Source organism: Xiphophorus hellerii, chromosome 2 (assembly GCF_003331165.1).
Source record: "Xiphophorus hellerii strain 12219 chromosome 2, Xiphophorus_hellerii-4.1, whole genome shotgun sequence".
Classification (NCBI taxonomy): Eukaryota; Metazoa; Chordata; class Actinopteri; order Cyprinodontiformes; family Poeciliidae; genus Xiphophorus; species Xiphophorus hellerii.
This window is the reverse complement of record NC_045673.1, coordinates 4,652,561-4,669,917: the sequence shown is the minus strand read 5'-3', so window position 1 is coordinate 4,669,917 and position 17,357 is coordinate 4,652,561. Positions and strand designations below refer to the sequence as shown.

The 17,357-nt window shown below is 37.3% G+C and overlaps 1 protein-coding gene across 1 annotated transcript; it reads right to left on the bottom strand.

Annotated features, from left to right (window-relative positions):
* Positions 1–935: 935 nt before the first annotated feature.
* LOC116711890 (aminopeptidase N) lies at positions 936–16,349 on the bottom strand. Its single transcript, XM_032551496.1, has 21 exons — positions 16,024–16,349; positions 14,726–15,029; positions 13,830–13,972; positions 13,474–13,610; positions 13,197–13,323; positions 11,740–11,894; positions 10,945–11,058; positions 10,710–10,853; positions 9,785–9,850; positions 9,617–9,682; positions 8,576–8,748; positions 8,369–8,445; positions 6,900–7,036; positions 6,769–6,824; positions 5,872–6,019; positions 5,682–5,773; positions 4,443–4,550; positions 4,190–4,357; positions 3,834–3,974; positions 3,296–3,377; positions 936–1,950 (listed from the first exon to the last, which is right to left on the bottom strand). The coding sequence occupies exons 1-21, from the start codon at positions 16,322–16,324 to the stop codon at positions 1,801–1,803; spliced, it is 2,889 nt and encodes a 962-aa protein (XP_032407387.1). The 5' UTR covers positions 16,325–16,349; the 3' UTR covers positions 936–1,800.
* Between the last annotated feature and the right edge of the window lie 1,008 nt (positions 16,350–17,357).

The window sequence follows — 17,357 nt, the reverse complement described above, 5'->3', positions numbered from 1 at the left end:
AATCATGTTATCTCAACATGATTACATTTCATAAACATTAACTTGTTGAATTTCTTGTTTATCCAACATGATTGTATGACGTTTTTGTTTGAAACATGAAATATTCTTTTGTTAATGTAATAACCCCCTAAGTTCATTTTTTTCAGTGCACTTCAGAAAGTAAGCACAGACACACAGACCTGCCTGGATGAAACGTTTCTACCGCCTTTCTGGACATTTATTTCTGATTCTTCATTTGTCGTGTTACAGAACTTTGGGTGTGTTGATGCAAATGGAATCAAGTTTGCCCAGATTATTGATTTTGGGGTGAAATTGTTTTACTATGTTTATTATGAATTTTATTCAAAATTCACTTTTAAATGCATTCTTATTTCTTTCAATATCTTATATTGATAGCTTTAAAATGTCATGTTATTCTTTTCCACTTATTCTTTTGACCAACTTTTCTGGGAGGATAGAAAAAAATCTATTTTTAATATAAAGCTAGACACTGAGTCCATAAAGTAGAAACGTATTGTGCAGAGCTCAGTGTAGCAATGATGCTGTTTGTGGATTCAGAGAGCTTACACATGTACATACGGTTTATTTTGAAAGCCAGAAAAATAATTACATATTTTTCTATTTTTAGATCATAGAAAATGATTCATCTTAACTTTTACAAAGGAAAAGAAAACTCTTTATTTTATACAATAAAGCAACATATTGAGCTTTTTGCAAAAATATGGGACATGGTGAAAGATTTGAAGCCCACTTCAAAATATAAAACATTACAGATTCCCACTGGTGGGCTTAAGTAATAAGTATTCAATGCAAAAACAGAAGAACTGCTAAGACCAGATTTTCTTATTGTTTTCATTAAAATGACTTCTTAAATGGTTTTATAAAAGCCACAGTGGATAATAGTAGATGTGCTGCAGAAAGAAACAAGACAAACAGCGACTTAAATAGTTTATTGTTTGGGTTTTTTTTCAAAACAGAGTCAAATTGTTGCTTTAAGATGTTTAAATACACTCACTTTCAGCTTTTTAATAAAAATTAGAAGTAGTTTCTTTTCTAAAGAACTGAAAAGGGAGGATTTTTGGTTCAACTTACCAAACATGCTGGGGGGTTTACACACCCAGTTTGATTTCTGTACAAACAATTTAATTATCTGTTGATTCATGAAATGTCCAAAAGAATTTACAAAAAACTCTTCATGATAAATTACATGGAATTCAATTTGAAACATCTTGGATAAAATCAAAGGACGGTAAACACATGAACTCAGTACATAATTTTTTAAATTTAGACACAAGATATCATAAAATACACTAAGATTTATTCCCTGTCTCCATATAGTCAACAACAGGTAAAAGAAAACTGCTGGTTCAGGCTGATATGACGTTTGAAGACAGCTTTCATTACCAAAACAAACCTAATAAATAAAAAAATCTGCTTTTTATAATATTCCACTTTCTGTTGACTAAAAGTTTATTCCCTTAATTGTTTTAAAACATTTAGAAAAATTTGAAGGAACAAAAACAACTTTTCTCTAATCTCACATTTGTTTTAGTTTTATGTTTATCTAGGCACTTCTCAGTTTTCTTGAAATAAAATATGTTTTTTTTTCTCTCAATGTGAAACAAGTTGAACAACTTTAGTGGTGAAGTTATCGATGAATAGCACCTAAATGCTACTTCAAGATGTAAAAATAATCGTTGGACCATAAGAAAGCATGAACTTCTTGAAAAAACGGGTTATTTTTATGAAAAAGGCATTCCTAATTAAATAAATAGAATAAGATTTTATGTTTGTCGTGATCTAAACTGGATTCTTGAACCATTCCAGAACACTTTCTTTGTTCTCTTTGATCCATTTGATGTTGGCTTGTGTTCTCTCGATGGACTGGTCCACTGCCAGAGTCCCGGATCCGAAACCCACTTCAGCATTTTCCTCCTTGAACTGATTCAGCTGAAACAAAACAGAACATAATTGGTTAGGTTTGCTCTATTTATGGCTTATAAATTGAATTTAAGTTATTTAACAGACCACATATGGACATCCAACCTGCTTTTGGCAAAACAGGCCTGATTTTTGATAAAACATACTTCTGCTACCTTTTCTACAGATTTTCTGACTTTAAAACCTTTAACAGCGTAAATGTTCTCTTGTGGTCTTGTGTGTTTGTATTTCTCATGTCTAGAGAGCCTAAATCTACATTTGAGTGTCTTCTACTTTTGTAAAATCCTTGTGTGTGTTTGTCTTCATTGAGAGCAAAGTGGAATTGAAGTCAAATTTTTTGAGTGCACAAACTCTCCAATTAAAGGTTCTGATTCAGATTTTCTGAAAGCAGGCAATCTTAACCAGCTAATTAAAAAGTTAGTTTTGCTAACCCTAAAGCACTAATAATAAACATTAGGTTTGCTAACACAAACATAAGCTAATGCTAAACTGCTAACGTCACTTTAAATTATATCTGCCTCTGGAAACCTTCAACCTTCGAGTACCAATTTAATTTGATATTATAATTTACATGTCCTACAATACCCTTAGATATTGCATTTATGTTTTATGTTAACTGCTGCGCTTTCAACCTTCAACAACTTCAAAATAAGAGCATGAATATAAACGTTAAACTATTTGAGGAATTCTTAACAGCCGACGACCAAAACTTTGACTCCGATGTTGAACTTTATTCAGCTGAATGTTCACAAATCGGGCAAGTAAATCAGAGCTCTAGAATTTAAAGCAGTAAAACCAGCTGACCAAACATCTTGGAGATTTACTTGGGTTGCTAGGTGACGGGCAGAACTCTGTTGTGGTTGCTAGGTAACGGGCTGGGCTTCGATGGTGTCATAAGATGAGAGGCAGCGCCTGCTGATTTAGGAAAGTTTTCTAGGAAGGTTTTCTTAAACGGGTCATTTTCCAGACACCAAAAAACATAAATTTACTGCCAAAAACTGGCTGGTGGGGGTTTGTTTTTTAGCGCTTTGACTGATTTTGGAAGCAGCAGAAACCCAAATGGAAGTAAAAAAATGTGCAAGATGAGAATTTTGCATAATATGTCCTCTTTATATCTTAGCTATCATCATTGTGCAACACCTGAATCCTTTCATCATTCGAGCTACGGCTCTTTATCTCTAAGAGACAAAGAACACATGATCAGTATCCTCAGAAATCCTTGAGATTTTGTCCTGTAAGGAGCACAAACGGCTAATACTCGGTCACCACGAATTAAAACACCTCATCAATCAGCTGATTATACAAATTACAATATGTCCGCAAAAATCTTTATCATTTCAAAATGTTCTCTAACCTGCTTAAGCTCAAACTCTGTGGAGAAGCGTTTTGTGACTCCATTGATGAGGTTGGCGAAGGAGAAGGATCCACCGCCGTACCTACGAGAAGAAACATCACCAGATATGAGAGGGACAAAAAAACAAAATGAAGCAAAAGTCTGTAAGAAAAAATATTCAGACTTCTTTCACATACCTCCAGCATCAGTTAACCTAATACTCCTCTTACGTACATTAGTCAATAAATCTGACGGCTGTATCACACAATAAATCTCTCTGTAATTTCACTCTGCCATTGAAGCTCAAGCTTTTATGCAGTAGTTGTACAAATCACAAGTCTAAAGGAAATACCAAACGTTACTACAGATGGTTTTATGAGGATCAAAGATCAGATGAGGACCGTCTTGATCAATAAAACCTTTCATTGATGGTAAACCGCCTCATAAAAATGCCCATCTCCCTTCATAAAGGCGGACTTTATGGTTTTTAAGTTGACAGATGTTACCGAACAGGTCATGTCTGCATGTGACTTTCACATGGCATCAGTGTCCCACTTACTGAGTGAAGATGTAATTCCAGTTAGACCTGATGAAGTACCACGCCAGAGACTGACCGTCCACGTTCTGGGCGATGTAGACGATGGTGGAGGTGGCGTCCTGCTTCCGGATCAGGCCTGGATCCAGAGTGTACTCCAGATACCTGAGGAGCAAAATCAGCGTGAGACAGAGAACAGACTTTAAAATACTTCTGTTAGTTTAAAAATCTGTGATTGTTGAATCAAACTCCCAGACCATGGTTGGCCCAAGACCTTTGGGGCCCTAAGCAGATTTGTAACATGTCTACATGAGATGCTTCATCGTTCCTGATCTAATGGTTGTGAAATATCTCCTGTCATTAGCATCATCTGAACCAACCTGTTGAGCAGCCACGGTGTTGTGGTGCAGGCCATCGCTGCACGCAGTTTATCAGCTTCAATAGCGATGGTGGAGGTGTTGAACTTCTCCCAGGCAAAGTCCCACTCTTTGACGCCCCCTGCTGCGATGGCATTACAGTACACGGTGGAGCGCAGGTTGGGAGGGATTCTGGAGAGAGACAACGTCACCATGATGACGAAGCAGCCTTAAAGCACGGCCTTCAAGAGGACTGACTTAATGTTCTGCCACTCACGGGTTTTTGTCTGTGTCCATCCACTCTTTGAACCACGACTGGACCAGATCCTGGCATTCCTTCAGACCGGTCTTACAGGCCAGGCTGATGGCATTCACCTGATTATACCTGCAGGAAGATTACAGAAGACTTGGAGTTTAAACTGAGGACAAGCCAGTTGGTGGTGACAATCAGAAATCTATGTTTTATTTACTGGCTCCTAAACACAACTTTAAAAGTTACAGACTGTCAAATAAGACGATGCTGGTTTGGTGGTAAACCCATGACAAAAAAACCTTAAAGCGGATCTATTATGCCTTCTTGGACAGATTAGGATATGTCTATGGACAATAAAAAACATGTTCATTACATTTTTTTGCACAAAATCATTCTTAGATAATATGTTGAGCTGCTTTTAGAATGAGCTTTTGTATTGCCTCTGTCACTTTAAATCCAAAGAAGCTGCTGCTGGCCACGCCCCCACAACTCAACGCTTCGCTGGGGTTGCTAGGTAACGGGTCGGGCCTAGCTGGGGTTGCTAGGTAACGGGGCAGTGCCTGCTGATTTGTAACATTAAATTCTGAAGGTTTTTGAAACAGTTCACACACCAAAAACATTGCCAAAAACCTTCTGGATGTTTCTTTAAGAGCTTGAGCTGTTTTTAGAAGCAGTAAAGATCCAAGTGGAGGCATAATTTTCCTATTTTATTAATGAAAACCGTCTTGATGCAAGACACACCCCACTATTTGAGAAGTACTGCATTAACCTTCCCAACGTTTGAATTTTTTTGGACTCAGTTGTTTGAGCCTGTGTTCTCAGAATCTGCAACTGTTTAGAAAATGCAATAAAAGACTGTTTCCTTTTGGAAATCTAAATTTATCCATAGATCTGCCATGAGTTCCTTGAGTTGTCCTGAAAGCTGGTCAATCCAGACTGTGTGGTTAAACAAATTATATTTGCAAAGCAAAAAGAAACTACCAGCTGCACTTAAACAAAATATGCTGAGCCTGTGTGCATAAATTCACTGGAAAAACACAATATCTTAGTACATTTGAAGTACGACTAACTTAAAAGTAACTTTTCAGTAAGTAATACAGGCTTGTTTTAAGTAAATATTTCCTTAATATTGATGAAGAAGTACTAGTTCCAGATAGATTAACTTATAGCATGGGAAAAATGTCTTGTTGTAAGTTAATCTATCTGCCAATGGAACTAGTATTTCTTCATCAATATTATTATATCATATTATTATGTACTCACTGGTCCATGTGACCATCTGGTACGTTGGTCCAGTTACTTGTTAACTCTTTGTAGTGCTGGAACAACGGGGTGACCTGATTCCTCAGATATTCCTGCAAACATGAGATCCACAGTAATAGGTAATAAATATTAAACAAAGGTTGGGAAACGCAAAGAAACGTTCATAGGTTAACGTAGGAAAGACGAGCACCTGGATGGCTCCGTAAACCTCGCTGCGATCGAACATCAAGAAGAAGAAGTCCAGGTTGTCCAGAGCAGATTTCCACGGCATATATTCCCTCTCTTTCTTCAGGTACAGCGTGGTTTTTAGGGCCTGGACTGTTGGGATGATCTTAGCTCTTTGGGGAACAACAGGCAGTGGGATTTATACATACTCGCTCAGATGACAAAAAAGGTCAATTTAGGAAATATTTGTTTCTGAATCTGTGTTTTAACAAGCTCAAAGCCGTACGTCTCTGCGACGATGTTTTCAAATTCGAAATTTGAATAAAATTTGAATTAGCGTTGTTATAGATAGAAAAAAACAGCAAATTTCTCTAACACTTTGAGATTAATCTCAGAAATTAACTATAGAAAAACAGAAATTTCTGAGTTCAAAAAGTCAAATTACTTGAAAAAACTCTGAAATTTTATAATTAATCTCATAATTTACTAAAAAAAACAAGGAAATTTCTGAGTTCAAATACTCAAATTTTACTCTGAAAAACTCTAAAATTTTGAGATTCATCTTAGAAATGTACTAGAAAAAACAAATAATTTTCTGAGTTTGAAAAGTAAAAAAAAAATGCTATAAAAAACTCAGAAATTTTCTTGATAAAACACGGACATTTCTGAGTTACAAAAGTTGAACATTTTCTACTTTTTGAAATTTTCTGAGTTACAAAAGTTGAATATTTTAGACGTTTGACACTCAGAAATGTCCATGTTTTTTCTAGAAAATTTCTCAATAAAAAAAATTCTGTTTTTTTTCTATCTACAATGGCTCTAATTCACCAGTTTCTAACAACACTATGAGCATTTATCAAATTATTCCTGAATGCAACACAGACTGTTCATCCCTGTTTCTGTCTGTTAGCTCCAGACTTACCTGGCCAGGTTGAAGGCGTCGTCCACCAGCTGAGCTCTGTTGATCTTTGGAATGCTCTTAAATACAAACAGCAACATGTCAGGTTCAGTTGAACCACACAGACAGAAAAGCCTTCAGGAAGCTGTTCCTACCTCGTGGTTGTTGCTCAGAGCGGTTAGTAGTTTCTCCCAGTTGGCAGCATCATAGTTGACTCTGTAGTATCCAACCACATCAAGGTTGGCCAGCACCCAGTCAGAAGCCCCCGTCACCTTCATGTCGTTATTTGTAACTTCAGGAGAAATTATTTTTTACGTTAAGCGGGCAATTTGATTTTGTTTCATTCTTGTGTCAGTTTGCTGAATATCTGCAATTTTCTGCCACTTCAAGTGTTAAATATGCAGCTTTGATTTAAAGAAGCAATGTCAAAGCTTTTTTGTCACATGAAAGTCTTTTGGGGTCATCTGCACTCTCTTTTTCTTGCCTGAGAACTGTATAGTCGCCTCAGAAATAAGTACAGTATCTGGGTCACTCTTTCTATAAAAATCTGATGTACTAAACCAAGTTTGACAAACTGATTAAAACCAGATTTGGATGCAGCTAAAACTGGTTAGTTTAAGTAGAAAGCAAAAACTGCTTGTTTATTGGGGCTTTAAATAAAAGTTGGTGCAGTGGTGCTTTTTTACAGCTACATGGAAGCAGCGAGCAGCATTCACGTTGTTATCAATGTAAAAAATGTATGTATGTATACAGAAAAACACTTGTCTTTTCCAGCGTACATTGTACAGAGGTAAAATCTGCTGACCTAACATTTAATTAATATGAGTTTCACTAAGATTTAACTTCCCTTTGGGATCCCTTAAGTATTTTTGAATTTGAATGCTAGAGCTCCGCTTGGGTTGCTAGGGGACAGGCTGGGCTTTACTGGGGTTGCTAGGTAACGGGCTTTGTTGGGGTTGCCAGGTTAGCCATTACAGGGTCAGAATAATTGTTCTGTGAAAGAACAGATTTGCTTTTTGGGTCAGACTAGCTCTGGGCTTTTCTTTCTTTCTCTATTAAATATATTACATAACTTTAGAGATCAATTAATCTTATGCTTAACCTGTTATATCACCTCTGCTCTAATTAGGCTGAAATTACTTCATTAAATGTTTGCCTGAAAATTAATAGCAACATGTCTGAGCTTTTTAGAAGATAAAAAAAATGCAAAGAAATCTCAAATAAGCTTTTTTTTAATCTTCACTATTTATTTTGTTAGTGTGGTTGCTGATTATATTTACCCTATTTTTTATCTATAATTGGTGTAATTACTGTAGTTACTGTAGACAGGAAAAAAGGAGAAATAAATTTGAGAAAATTTTCCCACAAATTTTTAACTTTTCAAATTTTTATTGCAAGAAAATTCTGAGATTTTTTTTGTTGCAAATTTTCCACCTTTAAATCTCAGAAATTTCTGAATTTTTTCTTGGAAATTTGCTCTTTAACTATGCCGTTGTAATTTGACGTCTAAAGTCTAACTTTTATCTATTCCAAAAACATTAAAAAGAAAAACAAACCAGCTACTAACTGGCTACTCTGTGAGAACAGAAATTAGTAAATCACATGGTCATTGATATTTTCATACCTGATTTTTCCGTCAGCCACATGAGGTCCTGGTCGGTTCCACTCTTCCTCCATTTGATTGGAACGCTCCACTCATAACTGGAGCAGAAACCGCTCTGTTAATACTTTTAGACCCACTTTTTTATGGACAGTAAAATGATTTTGGGGGGAAAACAGTTTGTGATAGCATAGGCATTCTTGTAAAAATATCAGAGAGCTGTTTACGTACTTGTAGGGAGATGGAGCGGTAACTATGGAGTCTGGATCCAGGAGGAAGTGCTTCTGGGAAACGCTGCCGGAGGCGGTATCTATGGTGACCACAGGGAAGCCCATCTGCAGCACCCAGGTGTTCATGATGTCCTGGACACTTTTAGGAAGCTCGACTTTAGCATCATCTACAGCCTGTAGAGTATCAGAAAACATAAAACAAGTTCAGTGTGAAAACATTCTGGAACACAAATGAAATAAAGATGTGGATTTTTTTTTTTTGACAAATTCTATGAAAAATGTTTTTTTCTATGCTGTTGGTGAAGAGACATTTGGGTTTTTGTGCTTTCTTAAATTGTTGTGTTTTTGTGTTTATAAGTATTTTGCACACCCAATCAGGGGAAAAATTTAATGAACCATTTATAAAACCACCTTTACCAGAAATACCTCTCATTACAACATATTGATTCTTCTCTCCCAAAACTAATTTCTGTTGTTTTTCTGTTGATGATCCAATTTGCACTCATTCTGGACTAATTGTCTCACATTTGAATCAAGAATAGTTTGGTAGGCATCATGACTAAACAATATGGCTATTAAAACGTATCACAATATAAGCATCTCATATCAGTCGAAATAGATAATTATTGATTCGTTTTTTGTTTTAAATATCTGAAATGCTGCCTGACGTTTCTGCCTGCATCCACAGTTTTCACTCCACACTGTTGTTGATTATTTTTAAGCATTTATGACACACATTGGCAAAACCTTAAACTGCTCCTGTGCAAGTTACTCAGCAAGTTGTTGCTAGGCAACCAAAGAGAGGGAATTAGTTGATTCCACCCACATAGCTTAGCTCGCTGTGAGAGATTGAAAGGCTAAACTCTTTCCTCTGCCTACATCTCCCAGAATGCTGTGTGGTTCTGGATCAGAGTTTAGTGAATATTTTTATTAGATGTGTTATCTATTGATATAGATCACCAGTTGTTTTTCTAATTGAAAAAGCATGAGCTTTAACAGAAAAACATAACCTGAATGTTCAAAGTGTGTGAAGACAACATACCGCCTGCAGATGCGACCAGAGGTCTGTGTAAACGGTGTTGTCAAAGGCGAACTCCCTCAGGTAGCTCTGCAGAACAGGGAAAGATGTTAAATCTCCATGTTTTAATAAATATATTTTAACAGCAGTAAATCCAAAAACTAATGTTTGATTATATTTTCGGGAAGTCACCTGGAGTCCTTTGGTGAAGACCGGTTCAGTCAGGAAGTCTGACAGCATCCTGAGGACAGAGGCTCCCTGAAGATAAGAACAATATTCATTTAGATAGATCTTATTACACACCCTGGCTCAGATATTAGAAATGCGGCAGAGGAATAATGTCAAGATGCTACATGCACAGTGAGTCATTTTTATCCTTCTTTGTTTACAATTTCTATAAGTGAGCTGTAATAACAACCTAAATATTAAGTTATGAGCTAAATATTTAGCTTACAAACTAAATCTTTAATTCACACATCAAACTGAAAATGTAGTTGCAAATTAAATATTAAGTTTCATATATATAGCTTAGCTTGCATGCTAAATATTTAGTTTGTGAAATAATTAGCTTGTAAACTAAATATTTAGGTCTGAGCTAAATATTTATTTTCCAAACAAAATATTTATTTTCTAAACTAAACATTTCATTTCCAAACTAAATATTTAGTTCTTAGCTAATTTCTTAGGTTGCCAGCTAATGCTAGCTAAATATTTAGCACGCAAGCTAAATTAGATCTTAAACTTAATATTTAGTTCTAAAACTAAAGTTTTAGGTTGCTAACTAGATATTTGGCTCGTAATTAAATATTTAGGTTGCTAGCTAAATATTTAACTCGTAACTAATTAATTTGTTAGCCACACATTTAGCTGACAACTACATACTTAGGTCCAAGCTAAATGTTTAGCTCATTTGCTTGCTAAAAAGCTGAGGTGGACAACTAAATATTTAGTTTGTGAATTAAATATTTAGTTTGGAATGCTGACGTTTATAAATGTGAAAAATGAACGCCCACTTTTTTTCTCTATGGAAGGCTAAATAAACCAAAAGTATAGCTGTTCATTTTATTCGGTGTTACTTCACAAATGGCATCCCATACGCTTGCGTGCTCTTCCTGACCTTGCTGTATGAGATGGCATCGAAGAGCTCGCTGATCTGAGCAGGTTTCTGGATGTCGTCTTCAAGGGAGGACAGCGGATGAGACGACGCCAGAGCGTCAACGGCAAACACTCTGTGTACATCATTGAGGACTATCAGGTCTTTCTGCCAAGAAACAAGAGGAAGGTGACTCCATTAAGAGTGTCATCGAACATCTGAAACGATTATTAGCATCAAACGTAGAGAAAATTCGTACCACGTTCCATTCGGGTTCGGCTTTGTCCGCTCCCAGGAACTCCACGTATGAAGCAAAGCCTTCGTTCAGCCACAAGTCGTTCCACCAGCGCAGAGTGACCAGGTTACCGAACCACTGCAGGGACAAGATGAGAAAATTACATCTATAAAAACTAAAATAAATAATAACCGAGCAGTCTGGGTCCTACAGAGCCCCGTATAGGACATGGGAGAAATTTGTTACCTCACCAAAGTATGATGGAGCCATATTGAGAAAAAAATAAAATATAATGATGAGAATGAAGTTATATTACGAGAATAAAGTCATAACATTGTGACTTTATTCTCATAATAGAAATATAAAGATTATAACGTTATAATATTAGGTGTTATGGCTGTTGATGACTGTTGGTATTTTTGTGCCATATTATTTTAAATATGTAAAGTAACTTCAGCTGATAAACACTGAATTTATGGTAAACAATAAGTTTGATGTCTTCTATTTCCCCAAATAGAGGAAACAGAGGAAACAGCCAACAACAGGAATAGATCAATCTAAGATTTGTGTAACTATAAAAATAATAGAAGTTGTTTTTCCATTTTTCTTTGCGCATTTAGTTTGTGCAAAGAAAATAAATCCTCCATGTCCACTGGGGGGCTCCGTAGAGCCGTACTGACAACCTGTTCTCAGAAGTCTGGTTTGTAATAAGAGAAGCTTTGGTGTATTTTGCTTCCAGTTTTTATTTTTAGTTTATTTTCCTCATAACTCATAACAATCTGTGAATGTCTCTGCATCTTAGCATTTCTCTGAGCTCACCATGTGGGCCAGTTCGTGAGCGATGACGGTGGCTATCCTCTCCTTGTTGGAGTTGGAGGCGAAGGCCTCGTCATACAGCAGCGCCGTCTCTCTGTACGTGATCAGACCCCAGTTCTCCATGGCTCCCGCGTTAAAATCAGGGATGGCGATCTGATCTGCAGGACAGAGGAGGTTTTAAAGAGTCAGGCAAGTTTCCAGTGGACACAACCTGCAAATCCTCACATTTCTGTTATGAACTTTTTTGACAAAAGTGGTAAACCCTGGACAGGTCACCCTATATGTTTACATTTTAAAGATGGCAACATGACAGCTGATGCATATCATTAATTAAATGGGTATTTAAGTATCTCATGGGTTCTGTAACGTCAACATAAAATAATTTTATCTGTCAAATTCACTAATGAGCAGGGCTAATTATTTAAATAAGCTTTTGAGTGTTTGCATTTTAATAATATTGACATATTTTATAAAATAGTTGTCTATTAAACAAATGATTCAAACATTTAAATTGACATTTATTTATCTATTGGTACATTTAACTGATAATTTAAAGATGTGCTGAATTATTCATTTAATTTTGACTCTTTTGGCCTTCCGTAAATTCTTCACTGAACCTGAAAGAGCAGAAGGAAGAAGCAGCTGTTTCTGTGTGAGCTGGATCGCTCAGGTTGAAGCGACGACTGTTTCTATTTTTAGATCCGGCCTTGTCAGGTGACAGAAGGAAAGTAAAGCGTTGTTCTTTTCAGATGTGATTACTGCCATAAAATGTATTTACTGGACGATCAACTGTAAATCACAGGATCAGACTTTATCTGCTCAACCCTGATGTTGTTATCATATCTTCACAGAATGCATCATAAAAAAAACTCCCAGCCAACAAATAAAAGCTCTGCTCTGACTTCCGGCCTGACATTGAAACAGTGAGAACAGATGATGAAGATATATATTTTTTTAATTAATCTGAGAAAAGCTGATGAAGCAGCTTCACTGTCTTCATTGAGTCATCATCATAAAGGTAAATCATTCAGAGAGTTGGCTGTAAAAACGCTATAAATCCTCAGAACAAATGATGACTGAAAAACAAGGTAATTATGCTCTTTGTGACGCCTCATAAACCGGCAAGAATACAGGCATGTTTTTCAGCTGTTTCAGACATTTAATTCCTCATTTCTTGTATGTTTCATGTTATTTTGAAAACAAATAATCCCTCACTGAGACAGAACAACAAGCCAGAGGCTAAAGCACAGCATGCCAGCGGTTCTCTCCTGGTACAGTCTCATTAAAGCAGTGGTGGGTAAAGTGTGGGGCGGGGGCCACTTGTGGCAACTGAATATGTTAATCTGTATGTATGTATGTATGTATGTATGTATGTATGTATGTATGTATGTATGTATGGATGGATGGATGGATGGATGGATGGATGTGTCCTAAAGCCAGTCTCAGGGTGTTGAACTGACCCGATTTGGGCAGTGGGTACGTGGAGTTGTAATACTCCTCAAAGAACTTCAGGATGGGTCCGGTGATATTGAGGGCGTAGTCTCCTTGGCCAGCAGCGATGGCGGGCTTCCGAGCATAGATCCGGATCTGAAACGGACACAAAAATACAGTTCTAACCCATAAACCCACAGATTTTAGACCTGATGTCAGACCCGGAAAGTGTTAGTGTTACAGTGATCCACATAAAAGATCCAAACAAATTCAGTAAGGTTAAAGAGACTGAAGGCGGTGAAGTACCTGAACCCCGTCAATGGTGTTCTGGATGTAGTCGTAGTCGCTGACAATGAAGGCCAGCAGATAGGTGGACATCTTCTCAGTGCGCTCAAAGACCGTCTGCAGCACCTCTTGATCATCCATGGTGATCAATGTGGTTTCTGTACGACAGCAAAAATCAAATCTACATTTATTTATGATGATGTTTGAAGAGGATCCATCAGCTTTGAGAAGCAATTCCTGGTTTCCTAATTTTAACTAGACCCAACAGACTTTCAATCATTTCCTATTCTCTTTGTTTTATTCTACAGTGTTCTGGATACTGTAGACCAGAGGTTCCTTGTTTAAAGTTGTCCAGCGGTCAGAGATATGAAACTGACCTTTTTCAGCGCCGTTGGACAGAGCCACAGTTCCACTCTCGTGGATCAAAGTGATGTTGAAGTAAGCTTTCAGCGCCGGCTCATCAAAGCAGGGGAACGACTTCCTGGCATCGGTCGCCTGCATCTGGGTGGTCGCAATGACCCTGGAGGGAACAGAGCAGCTGGGGTCAGACATCCAACCATCCATCCAACCAACCAACTAAACCAATCAACCATCCATCCAACCAACCAACTAAACCAACCAACCAACAGACTAACCAACTAAACCAACCAATCAACCATACATCCAACCAACCAACCAACAAACTAACCAACTAAACCAACCAACCAATCAACCATACATCCAACCAACTAAACCAATCAACCATACATCCAAACAACCAACTTACAAACTAACCAACTAAACCAACCAATCCAACCAACCATCCAACCAAACAAAAAAGCCATTCCTTCCTCCCTCCTTTTTTCCCTCCCTCCTTTGCTGTGAGCAACACTCAAATTCCCAACAAGAGGTTTTAAAGATGTCTGTTTATGGCTCATGTTGCCGTGGTTACATCCATCCATTAGACTCTGTTATATAACAGAAGGGCAAAGTTCTCTGGGTTCCAGTGATAATGGAAAAAGTCCATTAAGTTGACAGAGACAAGACAAGAAAGATAACCTCTGTAAGAACATTTGAAGATCCCTGATTGATAGCGAATGATTTGTTCTGTGAAAATTAAGCTAAAAATGTTCTCCTCTGAATGATCAACACAGCTTTCAGCTGAGTCTTGAATAAGGAATTTTGATTAATAATCAAAAGAGAGCAACATATATGCGCAGAACATTTAACAGCAGCATTTCAGCTCAAGGTGGAGAAGAGCAACGTTTGAAACACAAACAGAGAATATTCTTACTTATTGACTTCATCCTCTATGTACTCGCTCCTGTAAAAACCTCCCAGATCGTCGGCCAGCTCTCCAGTGAACTCGGTGTCGAGGCGGTACGTTTGTCCTTTCACCAGTTTACCGTCCAGCTCCAGAACCAGGTACTGAGTCTCTGTCTTCAGCCAGGAGTTCTTGATGGCTGGTGCGCTGCCACTGCTGACGGCTGAGAGCGTTGCATGCTTCTCATTTGAATCCAGTGTGTAGTTCAGCTTGTTAGAGTGGATAAGAATGAGATCCGTCTCCTCCACACACTCAAACTCCACAAATGAGTTTCCTGAAACACAAGAAGGCCGTCAGAAATGTTTCAACTTCTGACTGCATGAAGACAAATTTAGCACCTCATCCAAACATCTTTCAGTTGCAGATTTTTGCACATATGTTTCCCACTGTGTTGAGTTGAAACTAAAACGTGCTTCTGGACCCAATAATCAAACTAGTCCTGATCATTCAGTTTTCCAGAACTCAGGGAACTTTTTCTAGTTGTTTTAACGGGACTAATATCAAATAAATAGTTTTTAAACTACAGTAATCTCAGATTATCAGAGGATCTTTTATTGTTTTTGCGGTGCTAGTGGCTCGTATTTTTTCGACATACGGCAAAGGTCGTCAGGACTGGGAGTCGAACCCGCGACGTCCACGTCGAGGACTAAGGCCTCCAAACATGGGGTGTGCTAACCCCCTGCGCCACCACAGCACGCGCCATCAGACGATCTTTGACCATTTCTGAGTTTGAAACCTCCAGAGATTTGTTTAAAAAATTCTGGAACTTTCATAACGATGAGCTTCAGTTTTGAGATGACTCTCTTGATACCAACTAAATGAACTAAACTATCTTCCTTCATTAGCCATGGCAAATTAAATTTGTGTTTTCCCACACGCTTTAGCCTTTTTAGGTTGTTTTACATCAATGAAAGTGAAAAAATTATTTCTAAGAATTTTATATTTAAATATAAATGTAATTATTCCTTTTAAAAATCTTGTAAAATTCCAAACTGTGTTGAGGTAAATTATAAATGTTACTTAATCTGTTTTGTTTTGTAATTTAACTGAAAAGCAGTAGATCGCTGCAGATGTTGCACATGTTTTTTCCACTTTTGACTCAAGCTGTTTGTAGGTTTGAAACTTTCAGTCTGCATCCATTTTAGTTTTCCTACACTATTTGGTTTTATTTTTAAAAATGATGCTGGGCTCAGTCGTTGTGGCTGAAGAAAGGCAGATTTAGACCTTAACTGTGATCTAGACGGAAGGTTTCCACCGTCCAGCTTTACCTGTGAAGATGTAAAGCCCAGTCACCGGATCTGGTTTCAGTCGAGGCCACAGAGTCACGCTGTAGTGGTGCGGCACCAGGGTTTTTGGAAGCCGATATTTGTCCCATGGTTTGTTGGAAGGAGAAGGAGTTGTAGTGGGTTTAGAAGTCGTTCCTCCTTCCTGAGTTGGTGATGCCTCGTTGTTCTTGGCTCTTTCCTGAGAGTAAACGACAGACAAAGCGATGATGGTGGACAGGGCAGCCACTCCTACTATGATCCCTGCGACTGCAAGATATTTACTAATGAAGATGCCTTTCGCCATGGTGTCAGTCTGCCTGCACTGAGACTCTAAGAAGTGATGCCTGTTGAACCTTTATTTGTAACCATTAAGCATCTGCCCCTCCCAGTCACAGCAACAGGTGACATATTAACAGAGACCGGAACACCTACCTGAGTGGTGACTCCCTGAAATGAGAAACTTTAGAAACCCCACATTTAATTTGAATTAATTCTCATTAAACATTCTTGCCATTTAATTGAATTATGATAAGCTAAAGATAATATCTTCTTTTCAGATTTTGCTCCCTCTTCTTGGACAGTTGCAGAAATACATATTTTAGGCTGTTCTTACTGATTTTTAGAAGGAATAATCTGTTTGTAAATGTTTCAACAGGATTTTTTAATTTCTTTATTTATTAACGTTCTGCAGTCTCTGTGTGCTGCTGCCAGTCTTGACCAGGATAGTCTTGCAAAATATTTTTAATCTCAGTGGGGTTTTCCCCTGGAGAAATAAAGGTTAAATAAAAAATAAATCAATCAATGATCCAAATCCACAGTGGCTGTTGATAAGTGGTTCATGATTGCATCAGGACCCACTGATGTTATCTACATTACAGCACCAAATTTCAGAACCACAGTAGAAAAACACACACAAAAACAGCTAGCTTGATAAAACAGTGAGAAATATCAATTCAGGAGACAAAGACCAATAATCAAAACCAAGGTAAGCTAATCTAAACAAAATGCAGCTAGGCAAAAGATATCTAAAGCAGGCTAAGTAAAGTATATTACTCTAAACTAAAGTGTATAGAGTAAGGTAAGCTAATATACACAAAATGTTGCTAATTTAAATTAATTTAAGTGCATCTAAAATAAATAAATAAATAAGCTAAGCTAAAGTGAGGTAAGTTGTTCTAAATTAAGCTAAGCTAAACAAAATGCAAGTATGATATTCTAAACTAACATGAACTATGCCAAACTAAAAGGAAATTAACTCTACTAAACTAAGGTAAGCTAAGCAAAACTACACAAAATGCAGCTAGAATGGGAAAACCTACACAAGCTAAGCTAAGCTA

Coding starts and splice junctions, on each gene's coding strand:
- LOC116711890 (XM_032551496.1), bottom strand. CDS start 16,324: ATGGCGAAAGGCATCTTCATTAGTAAATATCTTGCAGTCGCAGGGATC. Junction 11,059..11,739: donor CTCACGAACTGGCCCACATG/GTGAGCTCAGAG, acceptor TTGTCCCTGCAG/TGGTTCGGTAACCTGGTCAC. Junction 3,975..4,189: donor ACACCGTGGCTGCTCAACAG/GTTGGTTCAGAT, acceptor TTTGCTCCTCAG/GTATCTGGAGTACACTCTGG.